Source organism: Heterocephalus glaber, unplaced genomic scaffold (assembly GCF_053883595.1).
Source record: "Heterocephalus glaber isolate CG9 unplaced genomic scaffold, H.glaber_assembly_v1.0 deba00001452, whole genome shotgun sequence".
In the NCBI taxonomy this organism is placed as follows: domain Eukaryota; kingdom Metazoa; phylum Chordata; class Mammalia; order Rodentia; family Bathyergidae; genus Heterocephalus; species Heterocephalus glaber.
The window spans coordinates 3,355,213-3,376,992 of record NW_028258302.1 but is presented as its reverse complement, the minus strand read 5'-3'; the positions used below and the strand labels follow the sequence as shown (position 1 = coordinate 3,376,992).

Genomic DNA, 21,780 nt, shown 5'->3' with positions numbered 1-21,780 from the left:
TGTGTTTCCAAGTGATGCCATTACTGTACTTAACTAAAGTTACCATTTTGCAAAGCAAGGCTTTAACCCTCACTGTGGATCTTGGTTGGTCACCAAGGGAGTTTGCAAAAAGCCTGCTGCCAGGACTCTGCCCCCTAGAGTTCCTGATATGGTGACCTGAGGGAGAACCCAGGCATCTTGTTTTTAAAGAGCTTTGCAAGGGGTTCGTACGTGTAGCTAAAGTTGAGAATCAGTGCTTTCAAGAGGATTGGGATCTTGACATTCCCAAGTGCCTGACTAGCTAGGCCTAAAAGAAACTTCTTATCATTATTTGAATCTCTGCGTTCTTTTGTACAGCCTGAGACCCATTGACTTCTCTTTGGCTTCAAACTGCCATTGAGTGAATTCAGGCCTCTTGAAACTTGGCTGTTCAGATGACAACATTACTGTCGGTCAGGAACATGAGAATACTCTTGAGAGAGACTGCCCGTCTACTTACTGGTACTACTGCTAGAAGTAGAGAAAAACAGTTGTGGTTGTTTGCTGTTCTTCTTGGGGTCAGCACCAGCCAGGAGTTACATGCTGTTCACATCAGTGCAGGGGTTCCAATAATTCTGGCAGCATCAGATTGGAAGCTGATTGAGTGGACTCTGCAGTCTGCTGGTAGTGAGGGACTCCCTTCCCACAAACTGCAAACCCTTACGTGTGATTGGAAAACTAGGATGGGATTTAGAAAACAGTTGGCAATGATTCCGCCACGCACCCACACACACAGACTGGACCTTCCACACACTCCCTTGAGATCCTTAAGGTCTGAGGATCATGGAAAAGCAGCTTCTCTCAAACTATATGGTTTAAAGTAGGGACTTAAAGCAAGCATTTTATAAATTTCTGCCTCATTTTGCATCCCTAGGAGGTATGATCTCTTTTTTTGTTCCTTATGATTGAAGTATAGACTCATAGAACTTCTAAAGTGGCATTTTACTCTTTCAAGTTGGGGAAGAAGGTCTTTTTATCAGCTTTAGGCTTTGGTTAAGTAATCATAAAACAATCTTGTGGAAATTATATCAAACAACTGAGCCAAATGAGAGCACACTTCCAAGAAAACTAACTCTTGTGGTCATGATCACATTATGTGTATCATGCTGGGAGGCCTTTCAAAGGAATTAGTTTCCCTCACTTTCTCTCTGGCACTTGTGGGGAGCATTGTCATTTTGTGTGATGTGCTACCATCCAAAAAGGAAAACCAGGGTTGATTTCTGTGAATAAACATTTTAAAAAATACTTTCAGAGTCTGGCTTCAGTCTATCCGCCTGTTTCGTACTGTTCCCTTTTATATTTCAGGTCATATCTCTAAAACTTCAATGAGCCATGTTTTTGGAGTCTTTTTGCTTCCATCCTTGCTCTTCTCTCTGAATGACATCCTGGTACATTCTCAGCATCTCTTAGATTCAGGTCCAGTGTTGTCCCTCCCTTGGCACTTTTCGCAGCTCCTCTCCTTCCCTTCCAGTCCAACATGACCAGCTGGTTATTCTTTTCTTTGTGTCCCTCTGAGATTTTACACCTTCCCCTCTAGTATAGGATGGGGATTGCAGTGTTTTTATGTGATTGTCACCTTCACCTTCAAAAGCAGGAATAGATCTATCTGCATCTTCACATACTAGTCTGAGATGTCATATACTCACTATTAGTTGGGTTGCATGAATGAGTAAATGAAAGAGGAGGCGAAAAAATAAGAATAGAATATACTCTTCCGTCTCCTTTTGGTGAAATTTTAGTAAAGTGGACTTCTGAGCCTCTGCCAGTCCAGGATTAGTTTTACTAGGTAGGGGCTTTGTGGAAAACTTTGTTCATACCTGATTTGGAAGAGGAAAAAATGAAAAATTGATACTTGAGATTTATAGAACTGAAAGATAACCAAACAACTTGTTGGGTTTAGGTAGAGAAATTAGATATGTTTGTATACATTTTATCCTAATAATTGCTTTTCCTTTTGTAATCATAAAGTAGACTCTGGGAAGCCAGGTGGTGGTTTTCCAGAATGTCTTCTTTGTACATATATTTGAAGTTTTCTGTTGGTCTTAGAAAAGAGAGTTCACCTGTACTTGTTAATTTCATTAAATCTCAAATAATAATAGCTCGTCCTTCTGTAATGTGGTGATGCAGATTTCCAGGCAATAGTACCGTGTTTGATGAGTCACATTTCAGACCACTTATAGAATCCATCACTTGATACCTAGTCCCAGCAGAGATTTTGCTGATCTTAGTCTCTGGCTTTGCACCTTTCTCTTCATTGCAGCTCTGAAACTCATGAATTGATTTTTTATTTCTAGAATTGCACCCGTCATTAGGCATGTGTTTAAATACCAGTACTTTCAAAATAAAGCAGGAAAGGGCTTAAATAACACATAATTGAGTAGTTCTGGTCAAAAAGCCCTTTCCTAAATCCCATCCACAATGAAGTTACATGTGTCTCCCACCCCACTCCTGTTTGTTAAGAAAAAAGTAGGATGACTATTGCTAAAAGGCAGCTGGAAAATTCCCGTCACCGTTTTCCCATTCCCTTCCACTCATATCCTGAAATGAATTTTGGAGACAAGGCATTTGCTGCTCTGATGAGAAAGCAATCTGTCTTCAGTTTCTGTTGTCAGGTTAGTGCAAAGGTCAAAAGACCAGTTTCACACTAGCTGAGAAGTGGGGGTCACTGTAGTCAGGTGCAGCTGTCCCTTCCCTTTAAAGTCCCTAAAGAACTTGTATTTTAGAGGCATGCTCTTGAGGCAGAATCTCATTTTGGTCTGCATATAGCAGGTAGTGAACTTTTTTAGGAAAGAAATAAAAAAAGAAAGAAAGCATATGTAATCTACTATGTATTGTGCTGAAACAAAGAACCTGATATTGGTTGTGTCTGCCTTTCATGAGAGGACTGTTAGAAGTCATTATGGGTTTTCCTAAACCCCTATAATTATTTGAAGTTTTGCGTGGGTTAAGAAGATTTTTTTCTCTGGTGCTTGTTTTTTGTTCATCTGCCCTTCCTCTTCTACTGTATTTCCTGAAAGGAGGGTCTAAACCAGTCATTGTTTGCTACTCCTTGTGGTTTTCTGCCACCTTGTTGATTGTCCCTGCCACTTATGTACCTTTTGTTGCTCATTTCAGAAAGATTTCCGAGTACAAGAACTCCCACTTGCTCGTATTAAGAAGATTATGAAACTGGATGAAGATGTGAAGGTGAGTCATATTTATTTTTATCATTCATTTTGATGGGATATTGCTTATTTCTTAAGAGCGCAAAGTCTAATTAAAAACAAAAATATTTTTGTCTTTTATTTTGTTTTCTATGTAAAACTTAAGAGAGCTGAAATTGAATGGGTTTATTATATAATGCTTCTCTGAAAATTAGGCATATCCTGGTTTTTTCCAGATATGGAGAAGATGCTGAGTATTTGCTTTTGAAATCAGGTGTTATCACCCCGATTTTTTTCATTATACATAGTATAAACAATAAGTATCATCATTTCAATAGGATAGTACTGTCATGTTATTATCTTATTATAGTCTTTATTAATCTCAGCTGTAAGAAATTTTTGATGTCTTTGAGTTGTTTTACATGAGTAATTATATTCGTGAGAGGACTTCCTTGAAGTTCGTCATTTTTGTATTCCTAGGAATCCATCTCCCATTGCAACTCTTAACCTCTCAAAATTAATAGTCTCTTATGTTTATACAGAAAGCTAACAGTTCATGACAGTTTTCCCTTTTATTAGCTTCCTTCTTCTCACAGTAATCCTGTGAGATTTGATAGGATAAGAGTTTTTAGTTCCTTTTGACAGATAAGGAAGTAGACGCCAAGAGATGAAGTGACTCACCTAGAGTGGTGGAACTAAGACCCTGATTCTCATCTCCTGCTTCCTTAATTCTGAAGCTCTTCATGTGGCTCTTTGCTGCGCAGACTAAGGGTTTAGAGCCTTGTTTGGCTAAGTGCTTGAACTTGGAACTCAGACACATCTAGACAGCTTGAGCACTTAATATATGCCAAACCCTGTGCTGGGTACTTATAGTATCTCATTTGATTCCTGTGATAACATTGGAAAATTACCCTCTTTTTCAGTGTTAGAAAAAGCCCAGAAAGATGAGAAGTCTGAGATTTTACCCAGATTAGCTTTCAAGATCTTTCAAGATCTTTTCCCACATTAACTCTCTTTGGATTAGAACCTAAACCCTGCCATTTATTGGCTCTATGGCCATGGGTACATAACATCATCCTTCCTAAACTGTAGTTTCTTTGACATTTTGAGGGTAAGAAAGCACTTTGCATAGGTTGGAAAGGTGCATGGTAGATGCTAGCTAGATCAGTAAGCATTGTTGCCTGCTTTGTCCCTACTCATGAATTTATTTTACCTTGGAATTTCCTCAGCTACTACCTTCTTATATTTCAACATTTGCCCCATGGCAGGCATGAGGCAAGTGATAAACTGAAAGGTTTGAATGATTTGCTGGAGGTTGACAGGAAGGGCCTACATCTATTGCAGATGATCAGTGCAGAAGCTCCTGTGCTCTTTGCCAAGGCAGCCCAGATTTTTATCACAGAGCTGACTCTTCGAGCCTGGATCCACACAGAGGATAACAAGCGCCGTACCCTTCAGGTAATACAGCAGTTATGCATTGGGAAAACTGGGGCAAGCAGCAGCCTTTGCCTTCTTCCTTGCATGGCTTTGCAGCAAAGATTGTTCTTCCTTTATCTACCTTCCTAGATGTCCTTTCCTTTTTTGTGTGTTGCATTTTAATCTAGCAAGTCACCATTCATAAAGTATGTAAAAATCTTCATGATTAGTGCTAGAAACCCTGAACAGGCCCTAGCTCTTGTAGGAAAGGTTTCTTGCAAAAAGATAAAGAGTGTGACAGGTTAAAAAAAAAAAGGAGTGACAGTATTTTAATAATAAAGCCAAGAAGGTAAATTCTATTTTCTCCTCTTGTTTCCCTGTATGTATAAAATTGGAAATGCAAGTGTTTGTTTATTCTGCAAATGTTTACTGAATAGCCACAATATGCAGGCACTATTCTGGGCTCTGGGGAATCCTTGTGAATAAATGCATGTGGAAATTGTAAAACTTAATTTATACTGCCTTGAAATAAGCCTGTAGATCTAAAAAGATCCTATAAAGCTACCCTTAGGTTCAGTTCAAGTTAAAACAAAATGAGGAAACACTCTAGCAACTCTTCAAGAAAGATCTCCAAGGGCCAGGGATTTATCTCGGTGGTGCTGCCACCTGCCTCGCAAGCGCAAGGCTGAGTTTGATCCCCTGTACCAAAAAAAAAAATCTCCAAATAAACAACAAATCATGGAAAGGTGTATGCAACATCATTAGTTATCTGGTAAATATAAATTGAAACTGTAGTGAGATGCTGATTTATACATGCTAGAAAGGCTAAAAACAGATTGACAATACTAAGAATTGATTTAAGTCAATAAAGGATCTAATATATACTTATTGCTAGTTAGAATATAAAGTAGTATTATCACATTGAATACTACAGTATTTGGCACTTCAAATAGAGTTAAACATATCCTCTACTCTGACTTGGCCATTCTGCTCCTAGATGTGCATCCAAAAGACATGTGGACATTCTTCAGTAAGAATATTCATAATTATCTTATTCATAATAACCCAAAACTGAAAACAGCTCAGACACCCATCAGTACAGTAAAATATAAACAGATTCAGATGTATTCATAACATGGATTACTATTCAACAATAAAAAGAAATAAACTATTGCTCCATATAACATGGATGAATCTCAAAAGATGATACAGCAAAATAAATCCGAGAGAAAACTTACATAGTGCATGGTACCATACACGTCACCACAACAGTGATAAAAATCAGAGTTGTGATTGGCTCCAGTTTAGGGATTGCAGTGGGGAGAGTATTTACTAGAAAAGATTAGAAGGGAACTTTCTATATTCTTAACTGAGTGTTACCTAACTGGCTAAATATGTTTATCAAAATCCATCAGACTTTTGTGCTTAAAGATGTCTGTATTTTACTGGAGATAAGCAATAACTCAGTGAAGTATTAACATTAAAAAGGCAAAATATGGGCCAGGGATTTAGCTGAGTGGTTCTGCCACCTGCCTTGCAAGCACAAGGTCCTGAGTTCGATCCCCGGTACCAAAAAAAAGGCAAAATAAAAATTTTAGACAGGTCAGTTTAAGTGTATCTGTGTTTCTAGAAAACTCTTAAACCTTTTGATGTATCTTTGGAGGTGATTATAATCTCCCCTCTTTCTTAAATTTATCCATAGATGAGCCAGTTAGATAACTTGAGTAGGTGACATCATGAAGAATATGATACAGATGAGCTCTGGCAGTCTTTTAGATGTGCCCTGCTTCAGTTGGGAGAGTTTATTATCAAGCTGGTTGTTGGCAAGAAGGGTGGACTAGAGTTTTGCATTTCAGTGGCATGGGGCCATCACAGATAACAGGGAGGGAAAAAACAGAAAATTTCCATCCCCTCTTGTTTTGTCTGATGAATCACCTTCACTTAAGTTGTGGTATACAGGGGTTGCTAAGGGTTTCTGTCAGTGTTGACCCTTCCCTTGGTATATTAGTATGAAAACTTTCAAACAAGCAATGATACAAGCAGGATGTTTGCAGTGAACCTCTGTGTGTTTAACACCATTTTCTACCATTAACTTTATATTCTACTAGTTTTGTCCTCATATCTACTTACCTGTCCATCAAGTCAGTGTATTAAGTGTATTTCAAAGTTTAGTTTCCCCTAAGTCCTTCAGTGTGCCTGTCTTTCGCTAAAATTCGCCATTTTTTCCTGTATTTTAAAAATTTGCTTTAAATTTTTCAGTAAAGCACACAAATCTTAAATTCCATGTGTTGGTTTTTTGTCTTATTCAAAGGACGGAAATGTCACACTTTTTGACAAAACCTCATCCAAGCAAGCCTTGCTTTTGGAATCATTAGCTGACTCCTGTGTTCTCTGTCTACCTCAACATTTATGTCACACTAAACCTTCCTTTGTTTGTTTGTTGTTTGTTTGGATTTTTGGAGATAGGGACTTGATTTACAGTCCATGCTGGCCTTGAACTTACTATGTAGCCCAGGCTGACCTCGAATTCACCTTCTGCCTCAGCCTCCTAAATGGAGGCATGCACCATCATGCTCAGCTAAAACCAGATTTAAACTACAGATTTAGGGCTGGGGATTTAGCTCAGTGGTTCTGCCGCCTGCCTCCCAAGTGCAAGGACCCAAGTTCGATCCCCAGTACCAAAAAAAAACCCTACAGATCTGTCACTGTAATTTTTAATTCCAAAGTAAAAATCAGTCTAATGGGATCTGATATATATAACATGACTAGTCTATAACTACTTGTAAAGCAGAGTCAAAATATTAGACTGTAAAAAAGGCTCTAAGATTGTGTAATAGGCTGTCCTTGCTAACCACTGATGACCATACCTGCCAGCTGAGATTGTTGGATTTGTCCTAATTTATTCATTAATTTTATTGGTACATTTTAGGACCAGGGATTTAGCTCAGTGGTTATGCCGCCTGCTTGACAAGCGTAAGTTCCCGAGTTCAATCCTCGGTACCAAAATAAAGAAAAGAAAAGAAAGAGAAAAAAAAGTTTTATCGGTACATTTTAGGTATACAATGATGACATTCATCATTGGGAATTTGTACCTTTACATGTTATATCTTGGTTCTTATTTTTTTCCCCATTCCCCTGCCCTCCCTTCAACCCCTCCATCTCTCCCTACTTACAAAGACCTTGTTTCTGTTTTTTCCTTTTCTCATATTTATTCCTTTCCCTTCCCCTGTCCTTCACACTTCCTCTTCCCCCTGGACCTTTTCTTCCTATTTCACATTATCTATTATACCTTTTAGTCCTTACTTACACTTTCAGTTTCTCACACCAGAGAAACAGTTCTGTATTTACACACATGTATCCTATTTCACTTCAGAGTATGGCCTCAATGTGTATCCATTTAGCTATAAATGTCTCTAGTTTCTTATTCTTTATGACTGAGTAGTACTCCATTTTATTTTTAAAAACACACACACATTTTCTTTATCCAGTCTCCAGTTGATGGGCAATTGGGCTGTTTCCAAATTTTAGCTATTACAAACTGCTGCCATAAACATGGGTGCACATATATCACTGTGGTATGATTCTTTTAATTCTTTGGGGAAGATACCCAGCAGGGGAATAGCTGGGTCAAATGGGACCTCTAATACTAGTTTTTTGAGTTATCTCCATACTGATTTCCACAGTGGTTGCACCAGTCTACACACCCACCAGCAACAGTGGGTTTTCCCCACAACCCCGCCAGTGTTTGTTACTGGTTGAATTTTTTTTAATTTTTTTTATTTTACTGGTTGAATTTTTGATAGCAGCCATTCTTTCTGGGGTGAGGTGGAATCTCAACGTTGTTTTCATTTGCATCTCTTGAATGACCAGTGATGCTGAACATTTTCTCATATGTTTATTTGCTGTTTCTTCATCTGAGAAATGTCTATTCATGTCAGATGTCCATTTTTGGATTAGGTCTTTGAATTGGGGGGGGGGGTCTGATTTTTTTTTTTTAAGTTCTTTATAGATTCTAGATAGTACACCTTTGTCTAAGGAACAGCTGGTAAAAATTTTTTCCCACCTTATGGCTTGTCTCTTTACTCTGTTGGTGGTTTCTCTTGCTGTGCAGAAGCTTTTTAATAAGATGGGCCCGGGATTTAGCTCAGTGGCACCGCACCTGCCTTGCCAATGCTAGGTCCTAAGTGCGATCCCTGGTACCAAAAAAAAGAAAGGAAGGAAGGAAGGAAGGAAGGAAGGAAGGAAGGAAAGAAAGATGAAATCTCAGTTGTTGATTCTTTGTGCTAGTTCATGTGCAGCTGAGATTTTGTTAATGAAATCTTTTGTACACCAGTGTCTTCAAGAGTTCTACCTAATCTCTCTTCCAGCAGGTTTAGTGTTTCTGTTTTAATATTTAGAAATCTTTGATCCATTTCAATTTTAGTTAAGTGCATGGTGAGAGATAGAGGTCTAGTTTTAATCTTTGACAAGTTGAAACCCAGTTTTTCCAGCACCATTTATTAAAGAGGCTATCTTTCCTCCAGTGAGGGTGTTTGGCTCCTTTATTGAAGATGAGATGGCTGAGTGTGTCTAGAGTTGTTTCGGCATCTTCTAATCTGTTCCATTGGTCCTCAGGTCTGTTTCTTTGTCAGTACCGTGCTGGGTTGTTTTTTTTTTGGTACCAGGGATCGAACTCGGGTCTTTGCGCTTGCGTAGCAGGCGGTGAAACCACTGAGCTAAATTCCCGGCCCTGTACCATGCTGTTTTTATCACAGTGACTTTGTAGTATAGCTTCACATTGGGAGTTGTGATATCCCCTACTTTGTCTTTGTTGCCTCAAACTGCTTTTGCTATTCTAGGTCTCTTCTTGCTCCAAATGAATTTTTGGATTGTTTTCTCAAGGTCCATGAAGTATGCTGCTGGAATTTCAATTGGGGGTGCATTGAATCTATATAGCAGTTTTGGAAATATAGCCATTTTTACTATATTGGTTCTTCCTACTCAGGACCAAGGGATGTCTTTCCATTTTTTGATATGGTCTTCAATCTCTCTTTTCAGAGTGCTGTAGTTTTCAGAGTAGAGGTCTTTGATTTCTTTTGTTAGGTTAGATTCCTACATATTTTATTTTTTTTTGGATGCTATGGTGAAAGGAGTTGTTTCTCCAGTTCCTCTCTCAGTGAGTCTGTTGTTCATGTACAAGAAAGCTATTGATTTTTGTGTGTTGACCTTGTATCCAGCTACTCTACTGAATTTGGTTAAGTCTAGAAGACTTTTGGTGGAGTTCTTGGGGTCTTCTATATAGATAATCATGTCATCTGCAAATAATGACAATTTAACTTCTTCATTTCCTATTTTTATTCCTTTTATTTCTTTCTCTTATCTAATTGCTGTGGCTAACATTTCCAGAACTATATTGAATAGGAGTGGTGATAGTAGACGTCTTTCCTTGTCTTGTTCCTGATTTTAGTGTGAAGGATTTCAGTTTCTGACCATTTAGTATGATGTTGGCTGTTGGTTTTTCATAGATAGCTTTTATCAGGTTGAGATAAAGACTGTATATTCCAGTTTTCTGTAGGTTTTTATCATGAATGGGTGTTGGACCTTCTCAAATGCTTTTTCTGCATCTATTGAGAGGATCATATGGTTTTTGTCTTTGGCTCTATTAATACAGTGTTTTACATTTATTGATTTGCTCATGTTGAACCATCCCCTCATCCTGGGATGAATTCCACTTGGTCAGGGTGTATGATCTTCTTGATGATCTTGAGCATTCTGTTTGCCAGTATCTTATTGAGGATTTTTGCATCTATGTTCATTAGGGAGATTGGCCTATAGTTCTCTTTTTCATTTGGTTTGGAGCATCTTTTTGTTTTGAACTTAGTGTGGACTATCTTCATTTATAACCTGGGTGCCTGCGCTGACGGCAGGCAGGCATCACACTACAAATCTTTTTTTTGTTGTTTGGTATTGGGGATTGAACTCACGTCTTTGTGCTTGCACAGCAGATGGCCAAACCACTGAGCTAAATCCCCGGCCCCCACACTACAAATCTTAACTTCTTCGATTTCTCATGCATGTGAATGTGTGGCAAGAGTGAGTGAACTGGCAGATTTGTCCTAATTCAGATGGAGGCTAATACTTTCACAGTTGCATGGAGGGCTGTGGGAGAAAGGAGAAGTAGTAATTGGAAGCTCCAGTGTCCCATTTTAGAACAGGAGCTACCTGTGTCTCTCTTTTTTGTTGTTGATTTTTCCCCACCAGATTTGTTAATTTGAAGTTGATGAATTTGGCTGTCTTTATTTTAGCTATAGATGTATCCAAGGATATTTAGTTTAGTTTAAAAGTCATTTCCATTTATTACTTGGAGGGTATAAAGCTGGGTAAACTAGTTTCTCCCAAGGCCAATTTTTTACTCTGCTTTTTTTGTTGTTGTTGTTACAGAGGAATGATATCGCCATGGCAATAACAAAATTTGATCAGTTTGACTTTCTCATCGATATTGTTCCAAGAGATGAACTGAAACCTCCAAAGCGTCAGGTGAGCTGGGGAAGGCATTGTCATGTTGCTGGCTGCAGAGCCTTGGTGCTCTCCCATCAGCTGTGCTTCCTCCCTCTCTCCACACAAGGCATTTGCTGTTCCTGTTGCTTCTCCTCTATAGTACACAGCCATCCCTAACATTGTCTTCTCTTACTCATCTATGGCTACGTTTAACTCAGTGTCTCTGAGGTGGTATTTCAGTGAAAATAGACAAAATGAAAAAGATTTCAGTTACAAACAGTGGAGGTGAAGGACATTTCAGAATATTTTAGGAGGTCTTATCAGAGTTCTTAATCTGAAATGAGAACATTTCTCATGAGTTACAGATTTCAGATTTTAAGAAACAGCTTCTCATGTGCCCAGTGGTATTCGGAGTGAGTGGACTTTGTTTTCTCTTACTCTTTATCGTGCTTTCTGTACTGCCCTGGCAGCAGATGAGAACACCTGTTGGGGTTTAACAAATCCCAGGCTCCCTCTCCGTCAGCTGATTTGGAATCTGTGCTGCTGACCCCTGTGCATCAGTACTTCTTACAGCTCCCAGATGCTTTTAGTGTGCAGCCAGAATTGAGAACCACCACTTAAACTGTTTTCTTGACAATCACAAGAAAGAATGTGTCCGCCTGCCTGCCCCTTTCTTCTGCCTGTCCTTTTCCAATGGTCACACGGATCATTTTTGCAGCACTTGGTGTGTATATCTCTTAATTACAATGTAACAGACCCCTGTTCCATACATATAGCTCATTGTTTTAGGCATACAGTTTGCATGACTCACTAGGTGCAGTGGAAACACTTGGGAAACAGTAGCAGTCTTGCAGGAGCAAAGCTGTTTCTTGTTTTGCTTGCTTTATTTTGTTAATAAAAATTTAACATTATTTCATAGTGTATTATCCTCAGAAACAGAGTCATCCAGTGATGACTGCTCTCCCTATTCTCACCATGCTGGCCCATGTTAATAACTAGTCAGAGAAAGTGTTGGACAAGTGAGCACCCTAATTGACATTAATTCTGACCCTGCATGAGGGCCTAGGATTAGCAAACCCTGTGTCACCTTCTTATTCTGAAGCAGGGTGTGCCTCACTGCGGCTCTGTTTTTCTGGGCAGTCTTTGCTACTGTAAACATCCTTGACTGGAAGCTGTAAAGTGTTCAGAGGAGCTTTCAGTCGGATGTTTACAGCGGCAGGCTGCCACGGTCATCCCCAGCTGCACATCGGCTTTGAGACATTGCAGGTTTGTGCCCATGGGCTTGATTTCCTCCTCTTGAGGTGCTTCCCTCCTCTCTGAGAAGTCACAGCAAGAACTCAGAACACTTCTCTTCCTTCAGAGCAATAATATACTTGCTTTTCCTGTTGGAATTTTTTTCTTCCATGTGTCCCTCCAAATCTCCTTTTAAAAACAAGGTGGAAACCTCGATAATGAAATTAGGCCTTGCTCACTTTCATTGTGCAAACTCCTTATTCTCTGTGAGCTGCCTATTAAATAGACTAGCTGGAGAAAGGGGTCTTGTCCTATCATTTCCTCCACAGTTCTCAATGCTTCTGGCTCTCTTGGAATGTCAGACTCAAAATGCTCTGATCCATCTCCTTTTAAAGTGTGTCTAGCTGAAACAGTTCCTCCTGCCTGGATTTAGTTCTTTGTAGGTGTTCAAGCTATTGATTGGCATCCTATTTGGGACAGCTGCTGCTTGGCCTTTGAAAGATTAAGATTGCTGAAAGATGGCCTGAAATTACAAGGTAACATTTTTAGTCCTCTGTAGACATGAAGTTTTCTCAAGCTCCAAATTGGCTGGCACCTCCTAAAGTCCTTTAAAAGTGCCTACTCTCCAAAACTTGCCCTTTCTGAAGGAGGCAGCAGTTTGCTCTTGCTATTAAAGTGAATGTACTTTTTTTCCAGTCTGGGGCTGGCTGCACGACACTGTGATGGCCCTGAGATGTGATACTGATCATTCTCTGGCATTTTCAGGCTCAGCTTCTGAAAAGATTCCAAGACAAAGCCCTCTGATCGGAGAGGCCTCTCCTAAAGTTGAGCAAGTCCTCCATTCAGGATTGATCTAGACACTCAGGGATTGTTCTAGTGCTTGGGGCCACATGGCCCTCTTGGGAGAAGGAACTAGCCAGAATATTGAATTGTGGGTCAAAGCCCCTGACTTCTCAGACATGCTTGGAAATCTCACTTGTTTTCGGGGAAGCAGTAAAGACTGAAAGTACAAAGTCACTGAGGTCTAACTTCTGCCCCAGCTAAGAGTTGAGAGTTCCTGCCCTTTGAAATGTCACTGCTTTTCACACATTGCTTAAATCAAGCTTAATCATTCCCTTGCTGGCTTGACCTCCATTGGTAGAATAATGAGTCTTCATAATGCAGAGCCTAAGATATACCTCCTTCATCCCAGTGCTTTGAGAACGTCATGCCTTTTCCTCACAGCGCAACACAAACCTATGAACCTCTACTTGATACTTACTTGGTGTCCTAGACACTGCCTAGTTCATCAACCATCTAAGAGAACAAAATATGAAGCATAGGAGAAGCTCTTTATCTGCCTGCATAACTTTTGGCAAAGGGTATTTTGGCTTCTAGAAGAAGTATTTAAAGGGTTTGCATTTTGTCTGGTAGAAAGACCATATTTAGTGCTAGATCAGCTGTTGCCAAGGACAGCTAGAGATAGACAGTCATAGGTTAGGGGTAGTAAATGCCAATGTCCGCATGTTACCTGACTTCCTGCGAGCTGCTGAGCCTCTCAGTCCTCTATACAATACCTTCTCATCATCCAAGAGCTTTCCCAAGTTAGGTCAGGATTTATAATTTGTGTTTTTACTTAAGTAGGAAGGGGGACTTCTGTGGAAATACATTGAACCTATTTCAACAGTTTTGAAAAAAGCAGTTGGCCTCAGTTTTATGACTTAAAAGGATATCAGTGTTTTACTGCCAAGATTTGGTTGCCAGACTGACCTTTGTTTTGTTGTTGTTGTTGTTGTTGTTGTTTGGTACCAGGGATCAAACTCGGGGACCTTGCGCTTGCGAGGCAGGCGGCGGAACCACTGAGCTAAATCCCCGGCCTTGACCTTTGTTTATAATAATAAAAAGTTGGGGTTGAAATGGATCTGGGATTGTCATTAAGTTGTTCTAGAAATTGAGACCTAGATGAAAATAAAAGGGATCTCCCTTTTCTTCTACCTCAGCATGATCACATTGAGAGTTAAAACTGAGTCTGAGGCATAAAACATAAGAACCTTAGTGGTCAGTTTATGTTTAAGGAGTTGCTTAGCTACCCAGAAGGTGATGAATACAGCTATAGTCTGGGTATGTGAACCTCAGGGAACCTTGTTATACAGAGACCCAAGTGCTTGAGATGCTAGTATCTGCAGTCCTAGTTCTAGTATGCCACTCACCAGGCAAGGGAAAGAATAGTCAGCCCTGTGCTACAGGGAACACCAGCTTTGTCTACACATTATGGCCACAGAATCCTAAAGATAGCAAAAGAGAGTTTAGGGACTCTTCTGTTAGCAACAGCTGTGAGAGGTCAAGAGAATTTGTCATACCACCAACTTGGATTCAAAAAAGTACTTTCCTGCCTTTGTGTGTTTATATATGTAAATCCACTCATCTTTCAGCCAGCACTTATTGAGTGCCTGCATGGGAATGGTGGGGACAATAGAGAGCCAGAGAGAGAGAGTATTTGCCCTCATAGGACTTAGATTTTTAGCAGGACAGGCTAAATTTGACGTGCAATTACAAAAACAGGTCATGAACATGATACCTAGAAATGTGGAAGCACATTTCTGGCACCTAGCTTGCTGAGGGTATGAGGTCAATTCTAACTTTGTGAATCTCTTTGGGGAGCTTTGAGGCAGTCCACAGGGTTGCCAGTCCTTGTAGAACTATGTTTTTTCTCTTTTCTAAAACATGGCAAACAATTCAGAATAGGGAAGTGAATAAACTTAGCTAATATTTTTACTCAGCCAGCCCACATGGTTTTCCATTTTGTTGTTTTTCTTGTCCCAGAGGTTGTATGTGTTGTTGTTTTTGTTGTCCCAGGGGCACTTCGTGTCACAGGTGACTCCGGATCAGACGCCGATTTCTGTGTCAGTGGTCCGGGGCTGACCAACCCCAGAACCTCTAGGCTGTAACCATGTTGTAGTGTGTGTAAACATCCTACACTCTCAGCTGTGAGCTCAAGGTGGCTGGGAGAGGGTTGTTTACTCCTTCTGCCATGGAAAACATCAGCTGAAGAAGGAACAGTCTCCTCACTCGGCAGATCGGACAAAATGTGACCTCCCTAGTCAGCCAAGGCAGCACCCCAGCGGAGAGCTGTCCATCAAGCCCCCTGGGTTGCGCTTCTATGGCTAAGTACAAGCAGAACCAGATACGACGCTGGATAGACATGCACTCAGTGACCACAGCTTTTGATGTGCTGGGAAAAGCTGAGCACTCACCTACTAGTCCTCTTGAACCTGACATCTGAGCCTGAAATTCTAGCTCAGGAAACACCCTGGTCCCCTTTACTCTAGTGTCTCTGAGTGGGTGGGAGCAAAATAAGAAGAGTGCTGTCTGTTTGGGAGATGGGGCCCAGCCTAAGCAGCATGGTGTTTGGGTAGCATCTTCCCAGTGCCGGCAGTTAGCAGTGTTCTCAGTCACAGGCCGTGACAGCAGTTACTGACAAGCGCTTCTGGTGCAGGGTGTTCAGTTATGGTAATTATTTGCCTGTTTGCAGCTTGTCATGGAATGGATGATTACTCAGTACTTCAGAAAATTGGCTGTATGTTTTGTGAAGCCTATAGAATCTGTTATTTTTAGTTTGATTTAGCACAACTGGTCTCTTCGAATTCCACTTTCCTTTGGCTTCAAATGTGGAAAGCTCAGCATTCAGCAGGCAACTGCACATAGCCTGTTTGGGGAAGAGTGGAAATTCACTGTGGCGGTTGCTGAGTCAGTTCTTTTCCTCTTACCTGCCTCTCCTTCCACCCCACAGGAGGAGGTGCGCCAGTCTGTGACTCCTGCTGAGCCCGTCCAGTACTACTTCACGCTGGCTCAGCAGCCCACTGCCGTCCAAGTCCAGGGGCAGCAACAAGGCCAGCAGACCACCAGCTCCACAACCACCATCCAGCCTGGGCAGATCATCATTGCACAGCCTCAGCAGGGCCAGGTCTGTGAGCTGCTTTGAGCATCCACCCTGCAAGACAGTGCCTTTTAGGTTTGAATAGGGAAAACTCAACTAGAGGCAGCCTCATCATTAGAGAGCACTGGATTTAAAGTCTGGAGCCCTGAGCTTTTCCCCAGATTCAGCCACAGAGGTAGTGTCACTTAATCATCTCTGGACTCCTCCAGAGAAGGAGTGTGCCATGGACAAGACGATTTTCAGGACCTGAGTGAGCACCCAGAGTTTGGAAGGAAAAGTAATCTCTCTAATGGGTCCATGAAGAGTTGGGAGATCTCTATAGAAGGTTTTTTCAGTGGACTTCAGGCCTGCTGTGTCAGTGCCAGAATTGGAATTTTTTCCCTAAATGGGGAGGTCAGGCATTATTGTCAACTTGTATACTTTCTTCTCTTCTCCTCTCTGGCATTTCTCTGTCCCACCATATTTGTGTCAAGTGACCTCTTCTTACAGTAGTAATCAGAGGATTCTTTCTCTCCCCCAGTGAGAACAGTACCATCTGCTGGGAATATGAGAGACTATAGAGAACTTGGTACTGTGGCTCTGAATCCAGAATCTGTCAGTAATTAAATTATTTATCACACAGTGAGCATCTTCTGTAAGTCTTATGTAGATATTAGGGTTACAAGCATGAATAAAACAGTCCTGATTTTCAAGAAATTCACAGTCTAGTTGGGGCTAGACTTAAGGTTATATCACTATGTGGAAAGTAAGACATCCTTACCAAATACTATGTGAGCACATCTAAAGAAGTTTCTAACAAGGATGTGAGGAGGTGGTTAGGGAAGGTTCCTGAAGAGAATGATAATGAGCCTTGGTGGAAACACCAGAAGTTAAATAAAGTGGGACAGAATGGTTTTGCCAGTAGAGGGCACAGCACAATGGCTTAGAGGTAAGAAGTAATGCAGGGGGCCATCTAGGCAAGTCCAGGGAGCACACCTAGAGAATCTTATATATTCTAGTAAGAAGCTGGATTTGCCTAGAAGAAAACAACAGAGATGCATTTAAATATTAATTATGAAATTAGGGTTTATTCCTCACTCATTTTTTTTTAAAGTATTGTACATTTGAATGATTTTTTTCTTTTTTTTTTTTTTTGGTGGTACGGGGAATTGAACTCAGAACCTTGTGCTTGCGAGACAGGCAATGGAACCACTGAGCTAAATCCCCGGCCCTGCACTCATTTATTCATACAGGAAATTTATTGAGTGCTTGCTCTATGTCAGGTGCTGTGCTAGGCAAGAGGGATTCAAAGATGATTACAGCCCAGTCCCTGCCCCAAGGCACTCACTGCACTATGATGCCTGAGGGATCCGCTTTGGCTCATGCTTGTGCCTCCGCATTCGGGGGAGCTTTACCTGCCAAAGGCTTTATCCCTTTACAGAGTGAATAGCAAGGGAATCTGCCAAGGACTGGCTCTGATTGGCTGATCATCCTAAGAAGCTCATGGCCGTTGTGCCCTGATGGCAGGGGACACCATATATGGTTTGGCAGCTGCCATGCTAACACAAGCCCTCATTTTCCTGAAATGATTTAGAAATACCTTGGGAATCCTCTCGGGAAAATTGGGTTGATATAGTACAGTGATGAGTTGGCAGCATACTTTTTTTTTTTAGTCAGCAAGAATTTCATCTGTCGTCTTCTCTGCCAAGCCAGACCTACTTGGCCTGGTGCTGATAAGGGTTGTGAAGATGGTGAAGATAGTCCCTCCCAGCTGTTGTTTTAATGTCCTGCTTCTTCAGGGTGGCCTCGTGCTGGGTCACACCTCCCTGGACCCATAGTGTTGGCAATTTCAAGTTGAGTACAAATATCCTCTGCAAGACAGGATACATATTAAAGCAAAGTTGGGAGGAATGCATAATTTGCCAAAGTAAATCTTGTGCTTTTTATAAATTGGGAACTTACTTTTGGAGGTTTGGGGATAGGCTGAGTTGGAGATTGTGGTTTGAAAATGAAAAAGATGTTTCCTATTGTCCTAACCGTTAAAGGTACTTTTACTGAGAACTCGGTTGTTGTTTTTTTTCCCTACCCTCCTTCAGTTTAAAGTAATTTCTCTTTACCTGGTAATTCCTTAAATCTTGTCTGTACTTCCCAGAATACCTCCTTCGCTTGTAACTTTACATGTGTAATGTCCAGTAGACTTGTGCATCAGAATTAAGAACATTGTAATAACAACATCAACTGAAGCCCATGGTTCATTGAGACTCAGAGTTGTCTTTTTTTTGGTACCGGGGATCAAACTCTGGTCTTTGCGCCTTTGAGGCAGGCGGCAGGTGGTAGAACCACTGAGCTAAATCCCTGGCCCAGAGTTGTCTTCTTGATGTGACTCTTAGTTCAGACTGGGGAGAGGCCATTTCCAAATTGGAGTAGGGATAAAGCCTTGGGACTAGGAGTGAAAATAGGTGTAGTTTAAAGGGCTCCACCCACCTCCATTCACTACCACCAGATGAGCCATTCTCTGAGTAATCTGTAAAGGAAACATCAAGGCCTAACATTCTGAGATGTGAAGGAATGATTGACACTTCTGACGGTTCAAGTCTTTACCATTTCACCAAAGAATAAGCTTCATAGGACTACCTGCCACTACGTATGTAAGAGACACTGAATCTGCCAAATTATACATGTTAGACAGATGTTTCTTAAATCTGAGATTGCCATTTCTAGAAAGTTAAAGTTTTTGCTTTACTGAATTCTGTTAATCAGGGGGAGGCTCTGTTAAGAGTCAGGTCTTGAGCTGGGGATTTAGCTTAGTGGTGCCACTCCTGTCTTGTAAGTGCGAGGTACTGAGTTCAATCCCCAGTACAGGAAAAAAAAAAAGTCAGGTCTTAACAGTGTTTACTTCTCCTGTGGGAAGCCATGCTGTGGTCCAGAGCAGCTGAGTAGCTAGTGTGGCAGAAGTCACTCTGCTGCTTGAGTGGAGTATAAAAGCCAGTGTACACTAGTCCCAGCCTCAGAGATGAGCCCATGTGCTTTATTTTCCTTGCAGTGTCTTGTATGCCTAAGAAGGAGTCCAGGTTCCTGAACTTAGTAAATTCATATAGACCCCATTTTCCTTTTTTCCTCCCTCTAGATTCACATGCTTCTGGTTTGACTTTGGCCATTTCTCACATAAACTGTCATGATTACTTTTGATGATGAACTGTCATGGTTACTTTTGATTTTTTTTTTTTTCTGTGCTATATGTGCCTTACCTTCATTGGAGGAGCTGTGAAAAGTTGCAATATTTGAAGCATGGATTTTATGTTTGAGGCCCAAACAAGTATTCTTCATTATGAGCCCCAAAATTGGGTTGGTTTTCCCATCTGTTTTCAGAGAGTAACTTTAATAATGCCCTTGTACCCAGAGGACTCTCTGGGTTGAGGTTTCTTAGTAGTGTTGAGTTGTTTAGGCAATAATGACGAGGGTATTAACTTCTCATTCCTACCCCCTTGGTAGTCCTACGGGCTCAGTCAGAGCTCGAACAGCTTTCTCTTGACTCTTCCTTCCAGACCACACCCGTGACAATGCAGGTTGGAGAAGGCCAACAGGTACAGATTGTCCAGGCCCAGCCACAGGGTCAAGCCCAGCAGGCCCAGAGTGGCACTGGACAAACCATGCAGGTGATGCAGCAGATCATCACTAACACAGGAGAGATCCAGCAGATCCCGGTAAGCCTTCCCCCAGGCCTGAATGGCTCCCTTCTCAGCTGATTTCATATATCATCTTACACCTACACTCACTTCTGTGTGCATGTATGTGTGTATGTGTGCGCGTGTGTTTCTTTTGTTTTTAATCTATATTCCCACTATGCCCTTCCCACCTTGCTTCAGTGTGTCTACTTTTCACTTTGCTTTAATCCAGGTTCAGGTTCACCACTGCATAGAAGAACCATTTGAGCAGCTTCTCGAAACTTGCCCTCGCTCCACCCATGCAGAGCAATCATGGTAGTCACTATCTCATGCCAAGGCTCAAAGGCCCCATGAGGCAGTCCTATCTTTTGATTAGCAGAGAATAAAAGGGAGGTGTATAGGTCAGGCCATAAATATACTTGTTGCAAGTTCATGAATCAGTTCCCAGTGGAGCATGCAGCAAAGTATATTTTTTGGCTTTTATTTAACTTACCCTTTTTTTCACTCTAGACTACTGTTTCCTATGTGTCTTGAGAGATTTGTCAGTTTTTTACTTAAACTTGTGCTTTATTAAGGAAAAAAAAATCATTGTCCTTACGCTTGCAGGCTTAACACTTTTAGTCATTTTCCCACTAAAAGCTGGAAAATAAGTGACATGGAGCTGTCCTTTATGAAATGTAGGCTCCTATAAAAGCTCACTTGGACCTGTTGGCCACTTCTTTGAAAAAAGCTAAAAAATTATCCTCAGCTCTGTTTTAAGTACTTTTCTTCCTCTTAAGTTACAGAGTAATGGATCAAGAGAAGGCTTAGGAAAGTGGTTTGTTTCTGTCTGTGTCTCTTTCTATGATACACACAGCAGCAATTCCAAGTGACTTGGTTCTGCCTTGCCTCATTGTTTCAGCCACCAGCCCCAAGACCTCGCTCTTGAATGATTCTTACTTTTTCATGTGAAGGCACCAAAACAAGGTCATTAAAGCCAAAGAAGACTCCCTACCTTGCAGTAACTTTAATCCTTTGTGGCACCAAGCTTTAGCCCAGATTGTTGCAGAATCTACAACCTCATGCTCACTGGTCTCAATATATGCTCAGGAGCCTGCATTTCCAGACTCTTCAGCTGCTCAGCAGAGTGCTTGTAATAGTGATAACCTTCAGGACAGAGACTTTACTTCCCTTGATGCCCAATGAGTAGGCTTATTTGCACTGTAATTAAAAGACTGTGAAGAGCATCAGACCTGCCCTGTCTTGGAGAACTAAGGTTCAGCACATCAGCAGGTGACTTGACCTAAGCCTAAAAAGAAAAGCTCCTCACTTCTATCTCTGAAATGCATGGAACCATTTGGGTCATGGCTTTTCTGTCACATTGGGGTTTCTGCAAAGGTCTCTTCCCAGCCAGAAAATTTTAAATCCCTGTGGCTATCAGTGTATTCCCCCACTCCTGGGACAAGACCATAGTCTTTCATTCTGGGTGCCTGGGCTGGAGTTCTGGTGACTTCTGGGACCAGCCACTATGAGTCTCAACAGATGTGGTTTCCCAAGTCTCAACCCAACTGGTTTAGTCCCCAGTAGCAACTTAATGTTGTAGCCTAGAAGCTGCATTATAGGATTTGGTTGGAAATGTATGCTTGGCACCACAACTTCCCAACAGCTCCTCTTGGCATAGTCTCAGGAAAGAAATGACTATAAGTCACAGTACTCTTGCCCTGTTTCCTCTGAACCAGGTTCTTAATGGGTTTAGGTTTTGCGTCCCTGCATCTTGCCTCCAACAGACGCTTCTGGAATGTTCTGCCAAGAATTTCACAGTTTTTTTTCAGTGATTTGAATCTTTTGGGGGCAGAAGTTTCAGAGAAGTGTTTGATTTACCACTGTATCCAGGAGTGCAGCTTCATCCCTGCAGCACGCTCCTCGTGGAAATAAAGTTTCTGTGGCGAAGTTA

The 21,780-nt window shown here is 41.2% G+C and overlaps 1 protein-coding gene across 14 annotated transcripts in view; it reads left to right on the top strand.

The window, feature by feature from the left end:
* The window catches only part of Nfyc (nuclear transcription factor Y subunit gamma), a 68,645-nt gene that overhangs the window by 40,971 nt on the left and 5,894 nt on the right, over nucleotides 1-21,780 (top strand). For 12 of the 14 annotated variants that reach the window (XM_087215209.1, XM_013068172.3, XM_087215203.1 and 9 more), the window contains 5 exons: nucleotides 3,133-3,204; nucleotides 4,506-4,619; nucleotides 10,998-11,093; nucleotides 16,057-16,230; nucleotides 19,728-19,886. In XM_087215209.1, coding sequence (XP_087071335.1) covers nucleotides 3,133-3,204; nucleotides 4,506-4,619; nucleotides 10,998-11,093; nucleotides 16,057-16,230; nucleotides 19,728-19,886 — 615 coding nt within the window. The remainder of the gene's footprint in view (nucleotides 1-3,132; nucleotides 3,205-4,505; nucleotides 4,620-10,997; nucleotides 11,094-16,056; nucleotides 16,231-19,727; nucleotides 19,887-21,780) is intronic. The other 2 variants (XM_087215208.1, XM_087215199.1) reach the window with 1 other exon arrangement.